Here is a 26,187-nt window from a genome sequence, read left to right on the forward strand (position 1 = left end):
CATTCTTGGTAGGTTTTATGTGTCCAGGAATTTATCCATTTATTCCAGATTTTCTAATTTGTTGGCATACAGTTGTTCATAATACTCTCTTATGATTCTTTGTATTTCTGTGTAATTAGTTGTGATGTATCCTTTACCTCTGATTTTATTTATTTTAGTCTTCTCTCTTTTTTTCTTAGTTACTCTGGCTATGGTTTGTTGATTTTGTTTATCTCCTCAGAAAACCAACTCTGTTTTATTTATCTTTTCTATTGCTTTTAAGTCTATTTTATTTGTTTCTGCTTTATCTTTATTATTTCTTTCTTTCTACTAATATTGGGTTTAGTTTGTTGTTGTTCTTCTACTTCCTTGAGGTTCAACATTAGCTTGTTGTTTGCTATTTCTTCTTTATTCATGTAGGCATTTATTGTTATAAACTTTCCTTTGAGTACTGGTTTTGCTGTATCCCAAAAGTTTTGCTGTGTTTGTTTCAATTTTCATGTTTCTCTAAATTTTTTAAAATTTCTCTAATTTCTTCATTGACTCATTGGTTATTCAGTAGCACCTTGTTTAATTACCATACATTTGTATAGTTTCTGAAGGTCCTCCAGTCATTGATTTATAGTTTCATGTTATTGTGGTTAGAAACAATACTTGATAATGATATTGATATTTTAAAAATGTTTCAGTATTTGTTTTGTGACCTACCATATGATTTAAACTGGAAAATGTTCCATGTGCATTAGAAAATAATGTGCATTCTACTGTTATTGAACAGAAAGTTTTGTATATATCTGTTAGGTCTATTTTGTCTAATGTGCAGTTCAGTTCCCATATTTTCTTGTTAATTTTCTGTCTAGTTGATCTGTCTCTTGTTGAAAGTGGGTTATTGAAGTCCCCTACTATTTTTGTCTTGCTATTTCTCCTTTTGTGTTCATTAATATTTGTTTTATATATTTAGGTGCTTCAGTGTTGGGTACATTGTCTCTTGTGACAGTTTTTGACTTGAAGTTTACTTTATCTGACGTAAGTATAGCCAGTCTTGCTCTCTTTTGATTACCATTTGCATAGAATATCTTCTTCTATCTCTTTATTTTCAGCTTTTTTGTGTCCTTGAGGATAAAGTGAGTCTTTCATAGGCATTGTATAGTTGAGCCTTGTTTTTTTAAATCTATTCAGCTATGCTATGTCTTTTGATTGGAGAATTTAATAATCCATTTACATTCAAAGTAATTATTGATAATTAAGGACTTACTAGTGCCACTTTGTTATTTTATGGTTGTTTTGTAGATCTTTTGTTCCTCTCTTTTTTTCAATCTCTTTGATTTGGTGGTTTTCTTTAGTGCTGAGTTTTGATTACTTTCTCTTTATTGTTTGTGTGTTTGCTATAGCTTTTTGTTTTGTGGTTACCGTGAAGCTACATAAAATATGTTGTAATTATAATGGACTGTTTTACACTGTAAACAGCTAACCTCAGTCAAATACAAATCTCTAGACTTTTATCCTTCCCCCAATTTATATTTTAGTGTCACAATTTGCATCTTTTTATTTTATGTACTTCTTAACAATGTATTGTAGTTACTATTATATTTGACTGTTTTGACTTTTAGGCTTCATACTAAAGATGTATAAGATTTGTAGAGCACCATAAAAGCATTGGGATATTCTGGATTTCACTATATATTTACTTTCATTAGTGAATTTTATACTTTCATATGTTTTTATATTAACAGTGTCCTTCCATTTCTACTTGAAAAACTCTCAAGCATTTCTTGTAAGGAAAATCTAGTGGTGATGAATTCTCTCAACTTTTGCTTCTCTAAGACTTTGTTTCTCCTTCACTTCTGAAGGACAGCTTTACTTGTATAGTATTTTCAGCTGCCAGTTTTTATTTTCTTTCAGCACCTTGAATATATCATCTCACTCTGTCCTGTCCTGCAGGGATTTTGCTGAGAAATCGGTTGATAGTCTAATGGGGATTCCCTTATTTGCGATTTGGCACTTTTCTCTTGCTGCTTTTAAAATTCTTTTTCTTTTATTTTTGACAATTTATTATAATGTGCCATGGTGAGAATCTCTTTGGGTTAAATTCTTTTGGGGACCTTTGAAATTCATATATCTGTCTGGATTTTCATATTTCTTGTAGGACTGAGAAGGTTTTCAGCACTTATTTTATTATGTAAAATGTTTTGTTTCTATCTTTGTCTCTTCTCCATCTGGAAATCCCATAATGCTAATGTTTGATCATTTCATGGTGTTCCATAAGTCCTATGGGTTGTCTTTGTTCTCTTATATTCTTTTTTTCTTTACTTCCTCAGGGTAATTTCAAAAGACCTAGCTCCAGATTCAGAGATTCTTTCTTCTACTCACGCTAGTCTGCTATTAAAGCTCTCTATTAATTTTTTTATTTCATTCATTAAATTCTTCAGCTCCAAAGTTTCTGTTTGGTTCTTTTTAAATGATATTTATCTCTTTGTTAAATTTCTCATTTAAATTCTTTAAACTCTTTTCCTAATTTTGCTGAATTGTCTGTCTGTATTCTCTTGTATCTCACTGAGTTTCCTTAAGATCATTATAAATTCCTTTTCAGGAAATTCGTAAGTTTCCTTTTATTTGGGGTCAGTTACTGGAGAATTATTGTGTTTCTTTGGTGCTATCATATTTTCTTGCTCTTTCATATTTCCTTTTTGTTTCTGCATCATTGTCTTTACACCCGGCAGAATAATCACCTCTTCCAAACTTTACACAGTGGCTTTCACTTGCAGATGAGTCTCAGTGTGCTAATTGTGAAGACTGTGGTAACTCTGGTTCCAAGAAGATGCAGTAGTATAGACTTTGTACAGCTTTTCAGCTAAGATTAGTGCCAGTAATGACTCTGAGTGCCTGAGTGACCATTTTATAGACAATGGGGAGTCTTGACTGAGGGATCCTCTAGGTGTCAGATCTGGTATGGCCTATAAACAGCCGCAGTAGTGCTGGGTTATAGGGGGAAGACCTCAGAGAGGCTGTGAAGCTAGGGTCCTAGGTTCAGGACTTTTCTCCTTGGAGAGGTGGAGTGCTCTGGAGGTTTAGGACCAGGCAGCAGGGTACAGCTGCAATTCAGGAACTAGGGCTAATAGGATATAATGGCAACGAAGTTCCCTGGGGGATGAAGCACCATCTAGTGGTGACCTTGGACACTGGGATGATGGGGCACAGCGGTATTCCAGACTCTGTGAAGCTGGGTACAGCAACAGCAAAGAACCCAAAATGACACAGCTATCACTTGGGCCCTGGAGGGGTGGGGAGTAGGGAGTAGGGGGCAGGGAGCAGCGCAGTGATCACTCCACTTACCTGAGAAGGAGGTGCCTCAGCAGTTCAGACTCTAGTCCAACTAGTCAAGCTCTAGGGAAGCAGGGAATGAGAGTTGTTTTTCCTGTTGGGGGAAGGGATGTCTCTGCTCAGCCAGTGCTTTTCCCTGGGATGTGGAGTACTATGTCAGCTCAGGCCTGGAATGCACAACTGCCCAGCTCAGCCAAAGCTTTGATTCCTTGGGAGGCAGTGCACTGCTTTTGCTCAGGCTTGGGGGTAAGTATAGGTGTAGGGGAAGTGAGGTATGACTGCTCTGGGTGGCCAACACACCATTTCCTGGGAGACAGGGCACTACTTCAACTCAGGCACTGGGGAGGCATGACTACTCTGGGAAGCCAAAGTACCGTTTTCCCAGAAGGCAGGACACGATACTTCAGCTCAGTCATGGGGCCAGGGGGCAGCAGCAACTGGGAGGGGTAGTTGGACCACTTTGCCAAGGCATTGTTTCTTTAGGAAGCAGTGCACAGTGTCACCTCAAGCCCCAAGGGGCAGGGCACAACAGGGACTCAGAAGGGTACATGGAGCAGCTTTACCATGGTACTCTTTTTCTTCCACTGCCTTACAAGAGGCAGTGCACAGGTTCAACTCAGGTCCCTAGGGGCAGGGTGCAGCAGTGACTGAAAGTAGATTGAACAGTTCCATCAAGGCAGTTTCTCTGGGAGGCAATGTACAGCTTCCCCTCAGGCCATGCAGGGCAGGGTGCAATGGTGACTGGGAAGGGCAAATGGAGCAGCTCTGCCAAGGCACTCATTTCCCCTGGAGGTAGTGTATAGGTTCAGTTCAGGCCCTAGAGGACATGGTGCAGTGGGACTAAGAGGGGTAAATGAAATAGCTGCATAGCAACTTGGCCCACCAAGTAAGATGTAGCAGCAGATCAGGGATGGCAGGGCACCAGGCAGGAGTAGTCCAGCAGCCATTAAGCCTTAAGACTGGTAGGGTGCCATGCCACTGGCCCTCAGAGCAGGATACATTCCAGCAGTAGTTTACATTTCAAGATGACATAGTGCAGTAGCCTTGTAGGCCACAGGGGGAAGGGCACACTGTTAGCTTCTACTCTGGGGTAGCACAGCTGTGTGGGCTCCAGGCAGCTACCTCAGCTGGTTTAGTGCTTGTGAGGACTGTAGGTGTCCAGGGTGTTGATGGGGGCTGCTGGGGTCCTCTTGCTTACCTTTTCCCCACAAGGAGACATCCTCTTGGTTCTAAGCTGATCCTGGCAAGGGAGTGGGGTGTTGGATGCCAGGTATTTCCTGGGATGTGGAGTACTATGACAGAAACCAGTGTGTGACCATACTGATTTTCTGTGCTCTAAGGGGTTTCTGCTACTCCTTTGATGTATTCTGACACTCTCCTTTAGTGATTTTCATCAAAATATAGTTGTATGTTGTTTTGGTTGTCTTTGTGGGAGAGATGAGTACTAAGGGCTTTTAGCTGGCCATCTTGCTAACATCCAGTTGACCTTAATTTCTTTTTTGTCTAATGTCTCTGGGTAGAACTCCCAGCATACTGTTGAATAGCCATACTGACAAGGGTATTTTTACCTTGTTCTGATCTCAAGGCAAAGGTTCTCAGTCTTTTACCCTTGAGTATGATGTTATCAGTGGGTTTTTTAATTACATAAAATGTAATTGTAGAGATGACATGAAGCATTCTAAATTTATAACAACCTAGTTTGAATTAACATCTTCACTTTTGTAGCATGAAAACAACTGCTCCTTTGCAGCTTTATCTCCCCTTTTAAATTGTTGATGTTACAAATTACATCTTTTTCCATTGTGTACTAAATAACATGGATATGTAAAGTGAAATTGCAACCAAAAATACACAAATATCAGCATTTATATTTGTTTTTTTTTTTTTTTTTTTTTTTTGAGACGGAGTCTCGCTCTGTCACCCAGACTGGAGTGCAGTGGCCAGATCTCAGCTCACTGCAAGCTCCGCCTCCCGGGTTCACGCCATTCTCCTGCCTCAGCCTCCCGAGTAGCTGGGACTACAGGCGCCGCCACCTCGCCCGGCTAGTTTTTTGTCTTTTTAGTAGAGACGGGGTTTCACCGTGTTAGCCAGGATGGTCTCGATCTCCTGACCTCGTGATCCGCCCGTCTCGGCCTCCCAAAGTGCTGGGATTACAGGCTTGAGCCACCGCGCCCGGCCTATATTTGTTGATATAGCTACCTTTACTAGGCATCATTATTTCTACATAAGTATTTGAGTAGCTATCTAGTATTCTTTCATTTCAATCTGAGTCCTGAGTCCTTTAGCATTTCTTTTAGTGTAGGGTTACTGATAACAAACTCTTTCAGCTTTTGTTTATCTGGGGATGTCTTAATTTCTCCCTCATTTTTTTTTTTTTTTTTTTTTGAGGCGGAGTCTGGCTCTGTCACCCAGGCTGGAGCGCAGTGGCTGGATCTCAGCTCACTGCAAGCTCCGCCTCCCAGGTTCACGCCATTCTCCTGCCTCAGCCTCCTGAGTAGCTGGGACTACAGGCGCCCGCCACCTCACCCAGCTAGTTTTTTGTATTTTTTAGTAGAGACGGGGTTTCACTGTGTTAGCCAGGATGGTCTCGATCTCCTGACCTCGTGATCCACCCGTCTCGGCCTCCCAAAGTGCTGGGATTACAGGCTTGAGCCACTGCGCCTGGCCTCTCCCTCATTTTTGAAGAACAGTTTTGCCAGGTATACAATTCTTAATCAATGGTTTTTTTTTCTTTCAGCATCTTAAATGTTATTGCTTGACTTCTGACTTCCATGGTTTCTGATGAGAAATTGGCACTAATCTTACTGAAGATCCCTCATAGGTGATGTGTCACTTCTCCCTCATTGCTTTCAAGATTCTTTGTCTTTATGATTTTTTTAATAGTTCAAATATGATGTCTTGGTGTAAATCTCATTGGATTTAACCTGTTGTAATTACTCATACTTCTTGGATATGCAGATTTATGCCTTTCATCAAATTTGGAAAGTTTTCTGCCATTATTCTTCAAATATTCTTTTTGTCTCTTTCTCTTCTCTCCTTCTGATACTCCCACAATGTGCATATTGGTCTGCTTTGTTTGTGTTATACATGCCCCTTAGGCTCTGTTCATTTTCTTTATTATTTTTTTTCTGTTCCTCAGGTTGGATATTTTCAACTATCCTACCTTCAAGTTCACTAATTGTTTCTTCTGCCTGCTCAAGTTTGCTGTTGAACCCACCTAACAAAATTTTCACCTAACTTACAGTACTTTTCAGCTTCAGAATTTCTTTTGACTACTTTTTATAATTTTTATCTTTTTACTACATTCTCATTTTGATCATACATTGTTTTCCTAATTTCCTTTAGTTCTTTGCCCATGGTTTCCTTTAGTTCTTTCAGCATATTGAAGATAGTTGTTTTAAAGTCTTTACCTAATAAGTCTAATATCTGTGCTTCCTCGGGGACAAATTTTGTCCATTTATTTTGTTCTGTTGGATATTATAATGCTCTAACTCTGAAAATTAGATTCTTCTCCTATTTTAGGGTTTGAATTTTTTGTTTCACTGTTTGTTAAAGGCTGTAATAGTCCATTTGTTTAGTGACTTTCCAAAGCTTTTTTGGAAACACTGTACTAGTTTTCATGTGAGATCACATATGTCTCTGTTTCTTCAGCTTTTGTTCAGTTAATGTTTTGATAGAGATTTACTTGACCTCTAGGAGGGGAAAAATGAACAAACAAACAAACAAACAAACAAAACCTTCTCCAGTCCTTACAGATTATTTCTGTGCTGAAGTACTTATCCAACACTTAGCCAGGCGTACACTGAGTCTGGAGATCATCCAAAGCTGAAAGTTTTGGGTCTTCTCTGGTCTTTACTGAGCATGTACCTTGCCCTGGGATGCACATAGCTCTTGCCCTGGGCATTTACATAGCATTCTATATTTCCCAGCATACACAGATGATTTAGACTGCCCTAATTCCTCCAAGAAATTTTCCTTAGCTTTTCTTCCAGGCTGTAGATGATTATTTTATGTGTCAACTGTAATTTTTTGCCCTAGGCAACTGCATTTGTTAGCCTTATAATGTTTTCAAGCAATATGCACTGCTTTTCTGCCCAGAGTGAGTTCTTTGTTAGGTGGAACAGAGATAAGTGCCTGCATCAGTCCTTCAGGTAGTTCCCAGACAGGTTGGAACAGACAAATATAACAATTTGTAAATGAGGCCTGCGATGTTCCTTTTGTAACCAGGGACCAGAGTTCCTCACTGGGAATGCAGGCTATCTTCAAGATTGCCACTGAGCTGAGCAGGGGGTGGATCAAGTGCAAGTAGAAATGCCACAAAACTTTCCTGTGATCCTAAAGATGTCTTTTTCTTCATTCTGTGTTCACTTGGTTGCAGTAAACTTTTCTGTTGTTTGGATTTTCAGGTTTCTGACAGTTTCTGCTTGTATTTTGATATTTCTGTGGAGATGCGGGAACTTGGAGCTGCCTACTTCACCGTTTTGCTGGATATCACCTATTATTTGTCATTAAGTGTTTTGAAGCATTGCTTTGTAGTGATCACATGTTGTTCCATTGTATAGATGTACCATAACTTATTGTAAACGATGCCGTAGTGAACATTTTTTCACATCTCTGATTAACTTTTTTAGCTTAGGATAAATTTCCAAAAGTAGAATAACTAATGTCAAAAGTTAGGAACATTTTTCAGTCTCTTCATATTTATTGCCAAATTTCCCTGCAGAAGGTTTGCATCAATTTATTTTCCAACAAGCAGTTTCACATTTCATCCCTCCCTTCTCTGTAACTTAATGGTTTTTCCCTATTTATTAAGCCAAAAATGACATCTTGTGGTTCTATCTGCTCTTTTAAGAATTCTTTATATGACTTGAATTTGAATCCATTAATTCTTTTATTCCCTCAGTTTGTGATGTACTCCAATTTGTCCATTTCCTCAAATGTATGGGCCAATGGACTTACGTCATCCTTCTGATCAAGAATACATTTTCCTGCTCTCATAAATATAAAATTTGAATTTATTTTATAGTGAATCTGAATGGTGCCTACCCCAAGCTGGTGCCTTTCAGACCTGCAGGACGGCTGATCTCTCCACCTCTGCTACTCTCTGTGATTTTCAACATTCTTCTCAGCCTGGCCATGCATATTGCAGGATTCATCCTGGTTCAGAGGCAGCCTTGGTATTCCATGGAGATACACAGGTATGAGTACAGTCTCAACTTCTGCTTCTCACATTCTAATTTCTATCAAACATCCTCTGGCCGATATGATGGGAGGCAAATGGGTCTTCATTCTGCCAAAGGTTTTGGCTTTTTAAAGTCCCTTGGGCAAATTTTCAGTGATTATTTCTTCTCTGTAGCACAATTTAATGCTAATGAATGTATCATTCATTCATTAGCATTTATCTTTGCCTGTGTTATATGATAATGATCTATGACCATCTTTCATATCTAGGGTGACCATGGATTATAGCTTGCCCGAGCAGTCCCAGTTTAAGTAGCCCAGTTTAAATTAAGTGATGTCCCAGTGAAATTATTAACATATTTTCTTTTCACCTTCAAAATTATCCTTGTTAGATAAGTTATATATTCACCTCACTTACAAATTATCAGAGATTTGTTGTTGCTGTTTTTATAGAGACGGGGTCTCTCTCTGTTGCCCAGGGTGGAGTGCAGTGGTGTGTTCTAGGCTCACTGCAACCTCTGTCTCTGGGTCCAAGCAATTCTCCTGCCTCAGCCTCCCCAGTAGCTGAGATTATAGGCACATGCCGCTATGTGCAGCTAATTTTTTGTATCTTTAGTAGAGATGGGTTTTCACCATATTTGCCAGGCTGGTCTCAAACTTCTGGCCTCAAGTGAGCCACCCACCTTGGCCTCTTAGGGATTACAGGTGTGAGCCACCACACTTGGCCAAATTATCAGAGATATTAAGCCACTTGGGGGAGGAATCATGACTTACCATTCTCTTTCCCATATAGCCTTAATGAATGTGCATAATTTATTGAATATATAATTGGCTGAATCTCTCTCTCTCTCTCTCAATGTATCCAAAATATGGGTCTATCTGTGCTTGTTTTTTTTTTTTTTTTTTTTTTTCCCTATTTTTCAGTGTATGTGCGTGTGTGTGCGTGCATGTATTTTCCAAAGCAGAGGCAATTATAGAAGCATTGAGTGCCTGCTCTGGACACTGGTATGGAGTCTTCTGGGTACAAATGCTCCATGAAGGCTTGTCATGTCACTTCATTAGCTTCTTTGGTTTCCCTTTTAGTGCCTGTACAGTGCAAAATGAAAGCATCTCAGAATTAACCATGTCTCCAACTGCTCCAGAAAAAATGGAAAGTAATAGTGCCTTCACAAGTTTTGAGAACACTACGATCTGGTTCTTGGGAACAATCAACTGTATCATCGTGGCTCTTGTGTTCTCTAAAGGAAAACCATTTAGACAGCCAACCTATACAAACTGTGAGTAGAACTGTACTGGATCAGAGGTGAAAAGTCAATCGAGAGAGTAGACATGTCCAGGTCCCTTAGGGAACAGCTGTAGAGTTGATTCTTATCTAGCATCTCTTGACTTCCACTCTAGGGCTCTGCAAAACACATTGTACAGCCTCATCTTCATGGTTCTTTGCTCTTTCCTTCAAAGCTGCATTAAATACTAGGACTTCTTTCTCCCTTTCCTTCACCAGAAGTTCGCCTCTGGGTGTCTTTTCTTGGGATCACTCCAAATTGAAAAGACCAATTTATTTCTCTACCTGTCAGTACTTGTCAGAGTTCACCCTGGAAACAATGGAGAGAAGCGTAAGGGAACTCAAGTGGATCCTGTCTCTTGCCTTGAAGGCAGTAGTCAGGGTGGCATTGTGTGGTGGCAGGCTGCTAGTGGGTCCAGCCTGGAGGAATCTGACTAGAGAGGGTTATGGAGGCTCTTGACCAGAGTACCTCCCTCCTACCTCCTTACATTCTGGAGTGGGAAGGTATGTTTGGATGAGAAATGAGTGACCTGTTTAATATTTGAGACATTTGTTTGTGTATCATCACTACTCTTCTTATTGAAAAAATTCAAAGCCCAAATTGAGTACCTTTATGAATATTTTCATACAAATTTATTTGTTCAGAGAAAATTATTTAGCTTTTCTCCTTCCTGGGATGAGGAAGCAGCTAAATACTGACCTCTGTATGATAGCAATTTAAAATTGGGTTTATTGACAGGTTCCTTTTTACCAGAAAATGATTTGAGGCAGATGACTTGCATTAAAGTGACTCAGATACTTGGATATCTTCAAGGCACTTATTGAACATGTATTTTGTCAATGTTACCCTATATATATCTACTACTTTTATTAACTGAAACTTAAAATGTGCATGTGAAAATTTTCACTTGCTTCAAGGACATGCATAGAAATTGTAGAGGTTAGAAATGAATACTTTCCATCTAGTGTTTGGACGTAGAAATCAAGTAAATTAAATCAGTGTTAATCTCTAGACTACATATGTCAATATATGTGACATTTTTCACTCTGATTTCTCAAAATAATAGCTGTGTTCTTATTTCCTCAGATATATTTGTCCTTGTGCTGATAATACAGCTTGGTGTATGTCTATTCATTCTATTTGCTGATATACCAGAATTATATAGACGTTTGGATGTAAGTCTAATCTTTGGGATATGGTGATGCTTTACAGTTCTGTAACAGCTTAACTTTAAAAAGCAGATTACAATTTCAATTGGCATGATTTTTGACACACATTATTCTTTTGGGATGGCAGAGCTAAAAAAAAAATATGCTAAATTTATCTATATTTTTTATTTAAACTGGTCAAGAAATAAAATTCTACCTAGTTTTGATTTCATGAGACTAAAGATAGTCTTTAAGTATTGAATACTTTAATTTTATTTTCTTCTTGTTATTGAAGAGACAGGATCTCACTTTTTTGCCCAGCCTGGAGTGCCATGGTGCAATCGTAGCTCACTGCAGCCTCAAACTTCTGAGCTCAAGCAATTCTACTTCAGCCTCCCGAGTAGCTAGGACTGCAGAAGTGTGCCATGATGCCTAGCTAATTCTTAAGAAAAAAATCTGTAGAGATGAGGGCTTGCTCTGTTGCCCAGGCTGGTCTCAAACTCCTGGCCTCAAACTAGCCTCCTGCCTTGGCCTCCCAACGCACTAGGCTTACAGGCTTGAGCCACTGAATCTGACCAACTATTTTCATTTTAAAAGAACTCCTATAAGATGAGAAAATATATTTCTATATTTTCTCTTTCAAATATGAGGGAATTTTTTCCTAAATGCTTCTGTTTTTTGAAGTTGTTTAAAACTGTTTTGCGTACAGCTTTTTTGGGGGGGTTATTATTTAGGTATTTATATTTTTTTTACAACTTTAAAAATGTTTTCTGTGTGCTCATACTTAATGTCTGTAAAACTTACTTTCCAAGAGCCATACTTTTCCTCATAAACTCTCTTATATTTTGTAATATTGATACAGCTATAAAAACCTACAAGATACCAAAATTTTACATATTCAAGCCAGGGAAAAACATATTTTGATCCCCTTAACCTATTCTACTTGTATTACAATTTAATCATGGCTAAATGATCTTTAGATCAAGAAATGCAATAGTGAAGAGATGACTAAAGAAACAGCTCTTTTAATTGGTGCTTTGTATATCTGGTTGCCTCTCCATCTCAAAGATGAGTTTCATGAGGTCCAACAGTGTATCTTACTCATTCTTGTGTTACCAGTGCCTTACACAAAGAATGGCAAAATATGACAAAGGAATGACTGGCTGATCATTGTGTATCAGACTCCTGAATATAAACAAGCACTTAAAGCATATAGTGTGTTTCCAACCAGCAACACCTGCACAAACCCACAGTGACATTGGCATACTAATATCTTTAGTTTGACATACTAATATATTTAGCATGTGTCTTTTTATTTTTGTAATTGCATTACTGTGGTTAGCAGTTGTTAAGTGCCTTCATGAATTAAATTAAGTTTTCATGGAAATAAGTAGGCTTTGCCCGCTGGTCTTCTAAGTCAGCTAAAACTTCTTAATCCTACAGAAGTTAAGGAAAAGATATGATGAGTTGAATGTCACTTTTTGATAGAAAAAGATTCTTACAGAAAGGCTGAGTCCTCTGGTATAACAAAATAGGGAACATATTTAATTTGGAGAGAATGTTGGTAGGGTCATTGCCAGCATGACTGCAAAGGATTCTGCAAAGAATTATTGTTCACTTTTTTTTTTCTTTTTTTTTTGAGACGGAGTCTCGCTCTGTCCCCCTGGCTGGAGTGCGGTGGCGCGATCTCAGCTCACTGCAAGCTCTGCCTCCCGGGTTCCTGCCATTCTCCTGCCTCAGCCTTCCCGAGTAGCTGGGACTACAGGCGCCCGCAACCATGCCCGGCTAATTTTTTGTATTTTTAGTAGAGTCGGGGTTTCACCGTGGTCTTGATCTCCTGACCTTGTGATCCGCCCGCCTCAGCCTCCCAAAGTGCTAGGATTACAGGCGTGAGCCACTGCGTCCGGCCTATTGTTCACTTTTAAAACAACTATTTTTCTTATTATTACATAAAATATATGTTCTTTTTAGAAAATGTAGAATGTGCAAACAAGGAAAATTATAACATTATTCACTATATTCTTCCTTCTTTTACAATTCATATATTATAAATGTGTTCACTAATTTTTAGTTTTTTTAAAAGAATGGAATCATGTTGTTTTGCAACCTAGAAACTGCTTACTTAAAAAATTATAAATTATTTTAATAGGGAACACATTCATTTGGTTCACAATCCAAATGTTTAAAAAGCCATATAGTGAAAATCCTCATTCCATCTTAGATTCCCAGTCACCAGTTCCCCTCCCTAGAGGCAACCAACCACACCAGTTTATTTTACATACTTTGGGACATATTTTGTACATTCTTCTTCCACATTTTTACACAAATAGTAAAAAACTATTATATTTGTTCAGGTCTTCTGAGAGGTAGATGTCAAGTTGAGTTTAGTTATGCAAGAGATTTATTGGAGGAAATTCCCGGAGTGGTGGGAGGGGGAATAGAAAGCCAGAGGAAGTGGGGAGAGGCATCACACTGTGATGTGGGTTTATCCTCTAAAAAGAAGAGAGGGAAGAAGGAAGGCTGGATGTGTAGCATCTCAAACTGCAGTGCACTAAGAAAGTAAGGCCAAAGTTGCCCATCAGGCGTTTCTTTTTTTTTTTTTTTTTAAATTATACTTTAAGTTCTAGGGTGCATGTACACAACGTGCAGGTTTGTTACATATGTATACATGTGCCATGTTGGTGTGCTGCACCCATTAACTTGACATTTACATTAGGTATATCTCTTAATGCTATCCCTCCCCCCTCCCCCTCCTCCCCACAATAGGACCCCGTGTGTGATGTTCCCCTTCCTGTGTCCAAGTGATCTCATTGTTCAATTCCCACCTATGAGTGAGAACGTGCAGTGTTTGGTTTTCTGTCCTTGCCATGACAATGATGGTTTCCAGCTTCACCCATGTCCCTACAAAGGACATGATCTCATCCTTTTTTTATGGCTGCATAGTATTCCATGGTGTATATGTGCCACATTTTCTTTCTTTTTTTTTTTTTTTGAGACGGAGTCTTGCTCTGTTGCCCAGGCTGGAGTGCAGTGGCCAGATCTCGGCTCACTGCAAGCTCCGCCTCCTGGGTTTTTGCCCTTCTCCTGCCTCAGCCTCCCGAGTAGCTGGGACTACAAGCTCCCGCCACCACACCCGGCTAATTTTTTGTATTTTTAGTAGAGACAGGGTTTTGCCATGTTCACCAGGATGGTCTCAATCTTCTGACCTCGTGATCTGCCCGTCCCGGCCTCCCAAAGTGGGATTACAGGCTTGAGCCACCGCGCCTGGCCGTGGCACATTTTCTTAATCCGGTCTATCATTGATGGACATTTGGGTTGGTTCCAAGTCTTTGCTATTGTGAATAGTGCCACAATAAACACACGTGTGCATGTGTCTTTATAGCAGCATGGCCCATCAGGAGTTTCTACGTCTCATAGAAATGAGTCTGATTAGAATCCATGCTGTCCTCATTTCTTGGCTATGTGCAGCTTATGACTTTAGATATGCTTTACAGCATGTGTGGTGGTGGATTTTGAACCTAACAGTTGGGGTATCCACCATTTATCCTCCCAGCAGCAGATCTGAGTGGAAAATTTTCATGGCTGCTACAAACACATACATTGTCCTGCACCTTGCTTCTTTCATGTAATAGTATTAATTGTTCCATATCAGTACATACATTTTCCTCATTCTTTTTAATGCTAATATAATATTTTATTTTATATAAATGTATATTATGTATATATCATATGTATACCATGCTTTATATGTAGTCCCATATTGATAGACATTTAAGATGTTTCCAAGTATTATTACAAACAAAGCTGCAATAAAAATATTATTGTACATATATCATTTTAGCCATATACAAGTATATTTCTGAGATAAATTCCTAGAAGTAGATTTGAATTTTTAACTTTGAGAATATTGTCCTCTATAGAACCGTTTCAGTTTTTACTCCCACTAACGCATGAGATCATGCATAAGACAGTGCCAGGTACAGTGGGATGCCCTTGGCACTTTTTCATTCATTAATTCACCCATTGAATTACTATTCAATTACTCACTCACTATTACAAGAACAGTAAGGAGGAAATCCACCCCTATGATCCAGTCACCTCCCACCCAGCCCTTCCTCCAACATTGGGTACTATAATTCAGCATGAGATTTGGATGGAGACACACATTCAAATCATGTCACTAGTTCTGCCTTGTATTTATAATGTGCGGTAACAGGACAGATCGCTTCTCTGTAGTTTCCTCTTCCAGAGCAGCAGGTGATAGAGGTCATCATAGCTCTAGAACTAAAAAACACTCAAGGCAAGATGTAGAGATGGAGAGCACTGAAGTTTGTCTCTTTCTATGTGTGTGTGTGTGTCTGTGTGTGTGTGTGTCAGTGTGTGTGTGTGTGTGTGTCTGTGTGTGTGTGTCTGTGTGTCTGTGTGTGTGTCTGTGTGTGTGTCTGTGTGTGTGTGTGTCTGTGTGTGTCTGTGTGTGTCTGTGTGTGTCTGTGTGTGTCTGTGTGTGTCTGTGTGGTGTTGTGTGTGTGTATGTGTGTGTATGTGTGTATGTGTGATGTGTGTGTTGTGTGTGTGTGTGTGTCTGTGTGTGTGTGGTATGTGTGTGTGTGTGTGTGTGTGTCTGTGTGTGTGTGTGTGTGTGTATGTGTGTCTGTATGTGTGTGTATGTGTGTATGTGTGTGTGTATGTGTGTGTGTGTGTTGTGTGTGTGTGTGTGTGTGTGTGTGTGTTGTGTGTGTGTGTGTGTGTGTGTGTGTGTGTGTGTGTGTGTTGTGTGTGTGTGTGTCTGTGTGTGTGTCTGTGTGGTTGTGTGTGTGTGTGTCTGTGTGTCTGTGTGTGTGTATGTGTGTGTGTGTCTGTGTGTGTCTGTGTGTTGTGTGTGTCTGTGTGTGTGTGTGTGTGGGTGTGTGTGTGTATGTGGTGTGTGTGTATGTGGTGTGTCTGTGTGTGTGTGTGTCTGTGTGTCTGGTGTTGTATGTGGTGTGTGGTATGTGTGGTCGTGTGTGTGTGTCGGTGGTTATGTCTGTGTGTTGTGTGTGTGTGTGTGTATGTGCTGTGTGTGTGTATGTGTGTCTGTGTGTGTTGTCTGTGTGTGTGTGTCTGTGGTGTGTGTGTGTCTGTGGTGTGTGTCTGGTTGTGTATGTGTGTGTGTCGTCTGTGTTGTGTGTGTGTCTGGTGGTGGTTGGTGTCTGGTGTGTGTCTGTGTGTGTGTCTGTGTGGTGTTTCTGTGTGTGTCTGTGTGTGTGTCTGTGTGTGTGTGTCTGTGTCTGTGTGTCTGTGTGTCTGTGTCTGTCTGTGTGTGTGTGTCTGTGTGTGTGTGTGTGTCTGTGTGTGTGTATGTCTGTGTGTGTGTGTGTCTGTGTGTGTCTGTGTGTGTGTGTGTGTCTGTGTGTCTGTGTGTGTGTATGTGTGTGTCTGTGTGTGTGTGTATGTGTGTGTGTGTGTATGTATGTGTGTGTGTGTGTGTGTGTCTGTGTGTGTCTGTGTGTGTGTGTGTGTGTGTGTATGTGTGTGGTTTCATCTATTTTGTTTTAAGGCTTACTAAGGTTTCCTGGAAGTAAGTAAGATTTCAAAACCTTTACTTGATGCTCCTACCTTATCCCAGCTCTAAGAAGAACTACTGTTTTCTTGTTAATTAAGGGAGACAATAAAACCTTGCTGCAGGAAAGTAGAATAACTCACCATTCATTCACCATACATATATATCAGGAATGTGCCTGGAGGGGTTGGGGGAGACACAGAGAAAATGGGCAAAGGGACAGGTCATGACTGGCTTGATTTCACTTCCATTTGCTCCTTTGGCAAGTGCCCTTGTGAGGGAACACTGTGCGGCTGGATGCACAGTCCTGAGGGAGATGCCCTGAGCCAGTGCTAAAAGCAGGGCTCGGCTGGGGAGAGATGTGGCACCAGGGAGAAGAGGGCAGTGCTACCCAATTGTGAAGGTTTGACATGTGTACCCGTAGGCCTCCTGGAGATAAAGCCACATTCCTGCCTCCCTTTTGAAAACAGAACAAAACAAGCAAACAAAAAGTGATTTTACTATTTTTTTCTAATTGCAAGGTGACCAAAGTTATTTTAGGAAATTTAGAAATTATAGAGAAACACGCACATCACAAGAAAAAGAAAGATAAAAGAAGAGAAGCAACACTCATAACCCCCCAATCATTAGGATCATGAGTAAAACCTTTCCATACTTTTTCTGTGCATACAAGCATAGAAATTCTTTATATGTATACGATTTATGTAATAGACACACATAATATGAGATTATCACCTATGAAAATGTGTACTGTGAACATGTGAACGTGTTTCCAGCGTCTGCCTGTCTTCAGACTAACCGTGCTTCATCATCTCCCGCCAGCTGCTCTGCACTCCCATCCTGTGGAGGGTCTCCATTGTCATCATGCTCAGCTTGAATTTCATTGTGTCCCTTGTGGCCGAGGTAAGTGTGCTGATCTTGGGCTGCTCATCTTGTGTGTGTGCATGCGTGTGTGTGAGGGGACTTCTTTGGGACTCTGAAAACAACTTTAGCTTACATGGAGTCAGCAGTGCAGGGGCTCCCTTCCTTCACAGCGTAAGCAATGGTGCCTTCCTCTGATGAGTCCCAAGCAGGACATTAGTTTTCCCATCTGTCAGGTGGGGCTGGGGACAATGGAATTATGATCTCTGAGGTCCTATTCATTTCTACATTTTTCAAATAAAGACCCAACACAATTTACTTTTTAAAATTGAGATATGATTCACGCACCATAAAATTCACCCTTTTGAAGTCTGCAATTCAGTGGTTTTTAGTACACTCACTGAGTTGTACAACCATTAACAGTACTTAATTGCAGAACATTTTCATCATTGCTGAAGAAATCCTGTACCTACTAGCCGCTGCTCTTCCTTGCCCCTTCTGCCTTCTCCTGGGCCTTAGGAACCACTAATCTTCTTTCTGACTGTGTGGCTTTGACTGTTCTGGACATTTCATATAAGTGAAACCACACAATATGTGGCCTTTTGTGTCTGGCTTCTTTCACTTAACTCATATCATTTTTGCCTTACAGATGGGAAATGACATTCATAGTGAGCTTTTCCAGCTTTCATTCTCTAGCTCCCATTTGCTCCATTTTCTAGCTTTCATTCTCCAGCTCCCCTGTGCTCCATTTCCTCAGTGAAATGAGCTTGTGCTCCTGCTTTGTTTCTCCACGTGATTCACGCTCTCCCGGCTCAGTACTACCAGACACAACCTCCCTTCTTCAAAGCCTGTTGGTAGGCAGGGGTGCCCTGAAAAGGCATTTATGAACAAAGGAGAGGTGAGATTCTGAATCCCATCTGTCCCTATTTCTGCTCTGAGTTACGGAACTAGAATTGTTCCAGCAAATGGAATGTCATGGTGAGCTGGGAGAACCTGCAGGCCTGACTTCCCTGCACTGTTGTGCAGGCAGGACCTCAGCGAGCCCTCCCTGCTTACTCCTGTGCAGAGGGAAGGCTGCACAAGAGCTGGGGGCAGAACAGGACATAGAATTTCAGTCCTGGACCTTCTCTCTACATGCTAAACAAGAGCTTCTCAAACTTGGGTGGGCATCAGAATCACCTGGGAGGCTTGTTAAAACAACACACATTGCCAAGCCCTACCCGCAGTGGGTCTGATTCGGTAGGCCTAGAAGGAGCGCAGAAGTTTGCATTTCTAACAGGCTGTCAGGCGATTCTGATGTGATTAGTTCAGGGATCACACTTTGAGAAACAATATACTAAACCGTATATCTCTAAAGCAACCAGATTAATAAAAGAGCATTATCACGGGTGGCCTCAGACCCAACGGCAGAATGATGGTCTTTGCCCTTTAAAGAAGAATCTAGTGTGTACATCCTATCCCTGTTCATAATCAGAAGATTTCCTCTGTGTGGTGTATCTTTCCTCCATTTCTACATATTAAAATGCTATTCCATCCTCTACGGCACAGCTGTAGTATTATCCTCTTCATGTATCTTTCCTGATCTCTGGATCAGGTAGGCAAGTAACAACTTAACCAACAGTGGCTTAAATAATAAATTATTGACTCAAGAAGAAGATTGAAGGTAGGTGGCTTCAGGACTGGCTTAGTAACTCAGTAGTGCCACTGGGAATGCACACACTCTCACCTTTCTGTTCTAGAATCCTCAGATGTGGTCTTTCATGTTTGTGCCTGTGATTATGGTGTCCAGATAGCTTCCACATAGCTGGATCTGTTTTCAATGCAGGAAGAAAACGGAAGGAGAGGCCACAGCAAGCCAGTTTCCATCAAGTCTGAACGTTTTCTTGGGAAACAAACTTTTCGTGAAGCTCGCTAGCAGACGTTCTTTTATGCCTTATTGATTAGACTTGTGTCTCATTGTCATCACAAGTAGAAAAGGATTCTGGGAAAGTGGATCGATGTTGAAAATTACACAGTGTAGCTTAGACCATTTATTATTATTTTTCCCTTTTAGGTGGGCAGGGAAGAGTTGGGAGGGAATGGGCTGTATGGTAATTAAGTATCAAAGTCTTCCATAATCCTCTAGCAGGAAGTTCTTCCTTTTTCAGCATATTTGCAGTTAAGAGCACAAGTTCAGGGGTAATCTACCTGGGTTCGAATCCTGGCTCCACCACTTTCTTTCTGTCTGACTTTGGGCAAATTATTCCACTTATCTAACCTCTGATCAGCCCTGAAACAAACAGGTTTGAGCAGGACCTTATCCTTACTCTGCCAGGGCTCATGATCTAACCTCTAGCTGAGAGGCATGAGAGCTAGTGTGGATGGCTTTAATTGCCCCCACCGTTAAAACAATTATTTATGTGTTTATATAGGTATGCTTGTATGTATGAGTTATTTGAGTAGCCAGTCAGAAGAGCTCATGTGGTGAAATGTTTTTAAAGAAATGTCTCACCAAGGCTTTCCTTTTGTTTCTAGTTGTTATTAGTCCATTCTCCCACTGCTGTGAACAAATACCTGAAACTGGGTAATTTATAAAAGAAAGAGGTTTAATTGGCTTGTGGTTTTGCAGACTATACAGGAAGCATGGCTGGGGAGGCCTCAAGAAACTTTCAATCATGACGGAAAGCAAAGGGGAAGAAGGCAGGTCTTACATGGCCCTAGCAGGGGAAGGTGCTACACACTTTTAAACAATCAGATCTCATGAGAACTCACTCACTATCAGGAGCACAGCAAGGAGGAAATCCACCCCTATGATCCAGTCACCTCCCACCCAGCCCTTCCTCCAACATTGGGGACTATAATTCAGCATGAGATTTGGATGGAGACACAAATTCAAATCATGTCACTAGTTCTGCCTTGTATTTATAATGTGCGGTAACAGGACAGATCACCTCTCTGTATTTCCTCTTCCAGAGCAGCAGGTGATAGAGGTCATCATAGCTCTAGAACTAAAAAACACTCAAGGCAAGATGTAGAGATGGAGAGCACTGAAGTTTCTCTCTCTCTTTCTGTGTGTGTGTGTCTGTGTGTGTGTGTGTCTGTGTGTGTGTCTGTGTGTGTGTGTCTGTGTGTGTGTGTGTGTCTGTGTGTGTGTGTGTGTGTGTATGTATGTGGTTTCATCTATTTTGTTTTAAGGCTTACTAAGGTTTCCTGGAAGTAAGAAAGATTTTAAAACCTTTATTTGATGCTCCTACCTTATCCCAGCTCTAAGAAGAACTACTGTTTTCTTGTTAATTAAAGAGGACAAAAAAACTTTGCTGCAGGAAAGTAGAATAACTCATCTGGCTAAGTTTCCAAGAGGCTGAGATAGCTATATGGATCTTTAACAGCGTGGCAGCCAGCAGATGGTCAGTTATCACAGGATTAATTCAGACTAGCTGTTCTCTATCCTTTCATGGGCAGTGGAACCCAAATGACAAAAATGGGTAGATTTTAGGAAAACTACTACTTAATATGATAACCTCTCATGAGTTATAAGTTATAACTTAGGCTCTATTCAAGGCACACTGTAACTCACGAAATAAAATGGCATTGCAAAATGTTTTCAAAGACTCATGTCTTTTGTAATCTTAAAATTGTATTTCAGTGAAGGTGAAGGTTAGAGACGTGTGTGAACAGGACCACAGTGCTTAGCCATTTGTTAAATGAGTAGTTCAGAAGGATAGGCAAAGGGAGAGAGCTATGCCCTGCCCTGCCCTGCATTGTAAAGGGAGTTATAGAAGCCTTACAACAAACATAAGGAAGGGATTATTCTAATCACTGAGACTTGGATAGAGTAACTATTTTGCCCATAATAGGTGTCAGAGCTGGGACCCAAATCCAGATCTGTTCAACTCCAAGACTGTCCTGTGTTTTAATTTCATCAACCTGTGTTTATGAATATGCAGTGATACGTCAGGGTATATCAAAAACATGTCATACATGGGCCACATCTTTACATAGGGTCAATTGTATTTAGTATTTAGTAGTAAGTAATTTTAAATGTCATTTTATATTCAATAAAATATAGATGTGCTATAGAGTGAAACATAGAATTTGAATGATTTTAAATTTAATTCAGATGTGAGATGCAAAAGGAACTTCATTTTTGAGGCAAGTCATTTCAAGTTCTGTTCCCAGAGTCTTGAAATGTTGTACCTCTTACTTCTCCCGCAGGAGTTACTTAAATAGAAACGTTTGAGAAGCCAGTACCTGTCCAGTGAAACCACCTTAGATTCGTCCAGTGGTCAAGCTCTTTGTCAAGCTGGATCTAAGCAACTAGTGCAGTAGTGACTTATGATGACCTGTGGAGGGCTGTAGCCTCGAAACACTCAACCCCGATTGTAAAAAGTAATTCTTTTATTTTGCAGGAGGCCATTATTGAAAATCGAGCACTGTGGATGATGATTAAAAGATGTTTTGGCTATCAGTCAAAAAGCCAGTATCGGATATGGCAGAGGGATTTGGCAAATGACCCTAGTTGGCCCCCACTAAACCAAACCTCCCACTCTGACATGCCTGAGTGTGGCAGAGGGGTGTCCTACAGCAATCCAGTATTTGAGAGCAATGAAGAGCAACTTTGAAGGACATGTAATATCCAAGGTGATATTACAGAGAAACAATGACGAAAGGGACCAGTTTCATTGATTTTAAGAAATGAGACTCTTGTAACATCAGCTGGAGTTTTGGGGATACCTGTCAAATCATGGTGACAAACTAAAGTCTGTTTGATAAAATACTTTCTACAGAGAAGAACATCAGCCCAGAAGAGTGCTTTCCTCTTGGCTTGTGAAGGTACTGGAGGCATTCAGTGAAGGCAAGAACGGGCCAAGAATTGCTATGGGCCAAGAGACAAGCAGGCTAAAGGGGAAAAATATGTGATCTTTCTTCTTAGGACAGGACAATACTTTCCTTTTTATAAAAATGAATTAAGGGGAAGTAGTACTGTGTATACTCATGGAGTTGTAACATGTTAAAGAGCATTTTTGAATTTTTACTTCATCGATGGAAAAACTAATGCATGGGAAACATTACACCAGTCTTTACTGTCTGGGTTCCTTTCTTCTGTAGTGCTTTTCAGAGTTGAGGCTTTTTCTTCTGCTTCTGGCCTTACCCTACGTGTTATTAAGGATAAGCTCAGCCTATGCTGCAATAAAAAACACCTCTCAGATATCAGTGCCTTAACACACAAGCGCTTCTTCCATGATCCAGGTGACACTCTGGACCTGCTATTCTTACAGCAGCGACTGCTTCAACCTGATGGCTCCATCACCTCGATGCAAGGACTCTGTGTTGACTGTGATGGGGGAAGGGATAGGCTGGAGATCACGTAGGCTCTTCACTGCCTCACCGTGAAAGTGGCACACATCGCTTTCCCTACGCATATCTCATTAGTCAGGGATTTGGCCAGGGAGCTGAAAAGTGCAGTCTCCTGTGTTTAGGGATGCTTCATGGGTGTATGAGCTGTCACTACACAGAGCCCCACGCTTAGAAGGGCCCACACTTGCTTTAACACTGTGCCGTTTCCATCTTAAAATTCTTAATTTTTGACAAGGGTCCCTGTATTTTCATTTTGTATCAGGCCTCACGAAATGATAGAATTGGTCTGGGATTTAGTCCTGGGAAGGAAAGGAAAGTAACAGATCAGAGAGCACTAGTGCTGTCCACTACAGTCCACTTCTCCTAACCCCAGTCACTTACCCTACGTTTTAGGAAGCTCTCATGTCATGCGGCCAACTCCAGAAATTTTCACTCCTCTGCTTAAAAACATTAGTCTCATGCTACAGCATTATATGGCACTATTGATGGAAGTTCTTATACAACCAGTACATTTTTTTAAGTTTGTGGCTTCAGTTTCCAGAAAACTAAAATTTTCCTTATTTTATCACTGTTACAATTTGGTTATATTTGATTTGTTCAGCACAAGGAAGACTCAGGTTTCTGTTAGCTCAGGAGACAACACTGAACTGTAGGAGCACATCTACACATAATGCTTTAAGGCAAAAGCAAAATTTTTATTATGAGCCTCAAATCCTAGGTGAATGTTCTGATCAGGGGATAAGTGTCCTGGCCCAGGCTGGCTTTGCAACTTATCAATAGCATTTGCAGGCATTGCTTCCCCCTAATTGGGCTTTTGAGCATGGCTGATGGCTCTGCGATTGCAGCTGATTCTAGGAACATGGCGTCTCCCAGCCACAAGGGTACCCTGTTACTTCTGGTTTTAAAAGAGGGCATGAAGCTATTGTAGTTTCAAGACTGCAGAATCATTGTCATCTTTGGTACATGAAGAAATGTTTCCTTGTGCAAAGTCAGCCTCAGCAATGATTTGGCAGTTCTGAATGTGCTTTTCTTTCTTTTTTTTTTTTCTTTTTTTGAGACGGAGTCTCGCTCTGTTGCCCAGGCTGGAGTGCAGTGGCCGGATCTCAGCTCACTGCAAGCTCCGCCACCCGGGTTTATGCCATTCTCCTGCCTCAGCCTCCCGAGTAGCTGGGACTACAAGTGCCCGCCACCTCGCCCGGCTAGTTTTTTATATTTTTTTAGTAGAGACGGGGTTTCACCGTGTTAGCCAGGATGGTCTCGATCTCCTGACCTTGTGATCCGCCCGTCTCGGCCTCCCAGAGTGCTGGGATTACAGGCTTGAGCCACCGCACCCGGCCCTGAATGTGCTTTTCTAAAGGCGTTTCTCATTTTCCAAAAGTAGAGGGTTACAGGCGGGGGCAAGCTAGAGATGCTCTGCGACCTAGTCATGAGCAAGATCAGCCTGCACAGTTCACACATCAGTGTGCCCTTTGCTAAGTGTGTTCACCTCCGCTAGCTCACCTGAATTGTACAGTTGTCCCATGACTTAACAAGGAAGGAGCTTATCATCTCCACCATACAGATGAGAAAGCTGAGATTCAGTAATGGCAAGAGCAGATCTAGGCCTCAAATACAGACCTTCTGAGCAAACCTTATATTGCCTCCAAACACTTCCTAATCACGGAGCTCCAGCAGGGCAGGTTGCTTAGTGTGATCTCACAGTCAAGCAAAGAATGGGCAACTCTTTGCTAATACCAGGCCCTCTGTTCAAATGAATGCCAGGCATCCTGCCAGGCTTGGGCTAGAGGTGTGTTAAAAACAAAACAAAACAAAGCAAAACCAAAAAATGATTGTCTTTCTGAGACTTTGAGTTGCTCTTGCCTTGGTCCTAAGTGATTCTATCCCTAGCAAAGGCTGGCAGGGAACAGGAATGAAAGAATCTAATCCTCCACTAGCCAAGCAGCCATAAAGTCTTTGGGAAAAGAGACTCATTTTGAAGACTGTATTCCTGGGACTAAGTACATCTTAGAAGCAGTAATTGAGGGAGCAGGGAGTGCCTAGCCCAGAAAAAAACAGTCAGGGGACTGTGAAGGGTTATCCTGAGAAAGAAGGGTCTGACTTGTGTCAGGTGGCACGAGAAGGCAGAATCAGGACGAGAGGGCAAAGATCACAGTGGGGAAGGCTTCAGGCCATCTGCCCTGACCACTGTCCTAACAGCCAGCACAGACAGCAGTGGAATGTACTCTATGACATTGGAGAAATGAGTGGTTATTCAAAGGTCAAGTAGAGAAGGAAGTCAGGTATCAGATGAAACTCAATTACCTGCAAGATCTCTTTCAAGCTTGATACGCCCAATGTCTCAGTCTTATGCTGTGATGTGAATCTTTTTTGTTTTGAGATGGAGTCTCACTGTGTCACCCATGCAAGAGTGCAGTGGTGCAATCTCGGCTCACTGCCAGCTCTGCCTCCCAGGATCACGCCATTCTCCTGTCTCAGCCTCCCGAGTAGCTGGGACTACAGGCACCCGCCACCACACCCGGCTAACTTTTTGTATTTTCACTGGAGACGGGGTTTCACCATGTTAGCCAGGATGGTCTCGATCTCCTGACCTCGTGATCTGCCTGCCTCGGTCTCCCAAAGTGCTGGGATTACAGGCATGAGCCACCGGATGTGAACCATAGTCTACGGCTACCCACACAGAATACCAGACCGACACTGATGGGAGGATGGGCTCTGGAGGGAGGGTTTCTAGCCTTGTCAGATCCAATTGTGTGGACGTATAGACTTAACTGCCCTGTCCCTTGAAAGGGGGAGATAAGATCCTAGGAAAGAGGTGCAGAGTGGGGGTCCTGATTGTCAGACTGAAGCTGGGGGAAGACTTCTGATTTGTGAATTTTCTTAAAGAGGTGTTAAAAAACTTTGCCTGAAAGAGCATGGGAGAGTGCCCTAAACTTGAGGGCAGAGCAACCTGTTACCAATACACTTTCTTGACCAGAGTCTGAAGGAGAAAAGAACACAGTCACATAGTCCAAATCGTTTAAGACGGTGCCCTGTATGCTCATCCCAAGGCATCTAGCTCTTACCCACAGAGAACCCTGACTCTGGGCTTCCCTCACTAAATAGGTAACGATCTGAGAATGGAAATACGTCTGTGACGTCTGTATCCTTATGTGCTTATGGAAATGTTCACATATACACCTGCAGATGTGGTGACTGCAAAAAATGGTTATTTATTCAGAGCTTTGTATTTAGTTTGTGCTATAATAAATTATTCTGTTCAAAAGAGGCACGTAAAATCTATAATTCAGTTGTTATAAAAATCAGTCTCTCTGCAGTGCAGTGTTTCACTCTGTCTAATAAAATGGTGTGGTTTACTCCAGTAATGTTGAATCAGACAACATCTTTACAAAGTTCCAGGCATTTTCTAACACCACAGATGCTATTATTCTCTGCTTTATACACAGGACAGTAGAGTTTACAAAATACTTTCATCCTTGTTCTCTCATGTAAGCCTCGTAAGAACCTTAGGAGGAAAGCGAGGCAAGGATTACCGTCCATC

General features: G+C 41.2%; 1 protein-coding gene across 4 annotated transcripts in view; it reads left to right on the forward strand.

Annotated features, from left to right (window-relative positions):
* The window catches only part of ATP13A4 (ATPase 13A4), a 156,579-nt gene extending 134,077 nt beyond the window's left edge, over positions 1-22,502 (forward strand). For 3 of the 4 annotated variants that reach the window (XM_030937236.1, XM_010373005.2, XM_030937243.1), the window contains 5 exons: positions 8,327-8,498; positions 9,565-9,758; positions 10,851-10,939; positions 17,274-17,354; positions 21,701-22,502. In XM_030937236.1, coding sequence (XP_030793096.1) covers positions 8,327-8,498; positions 9,565-9,758; positions 10,851-10,939; positions 17,274-17,354; positions 21,701-21,913 — 749 coding nt within the window. In that variant the 3' untranslated portion in view covers positions 21,914-22,502. The remainder of the gene's footprint in view (positions 1-8,326; positions 8,499-9,564; positions 9,759-10,850; positions 10,940-17,273; positions 17,355-21,700) is intronic. The other variant, XM_030937246.1, reaches the window with a different exon arrangement.
* The last annotated feature ends 3,685 nt before the right edge of the window (positions 22,503-26,187 follow it).

Source organism: Rhinopithecus roxellana, chromosome 1 (assembly GCF_007565055.1).
Source record: "Rhinopithecus roxellana isolate Shanxi Qingling chromosome 1, ASM756505v1, whole genome shotgun sequence".
Classification (NCBI taxonomy): Eukaryota; Metazoa; Chordata; class Mammalia; order Primates; family Cercopithecidae; genus Rhinopithecus; species Rhinopithecus roxellana.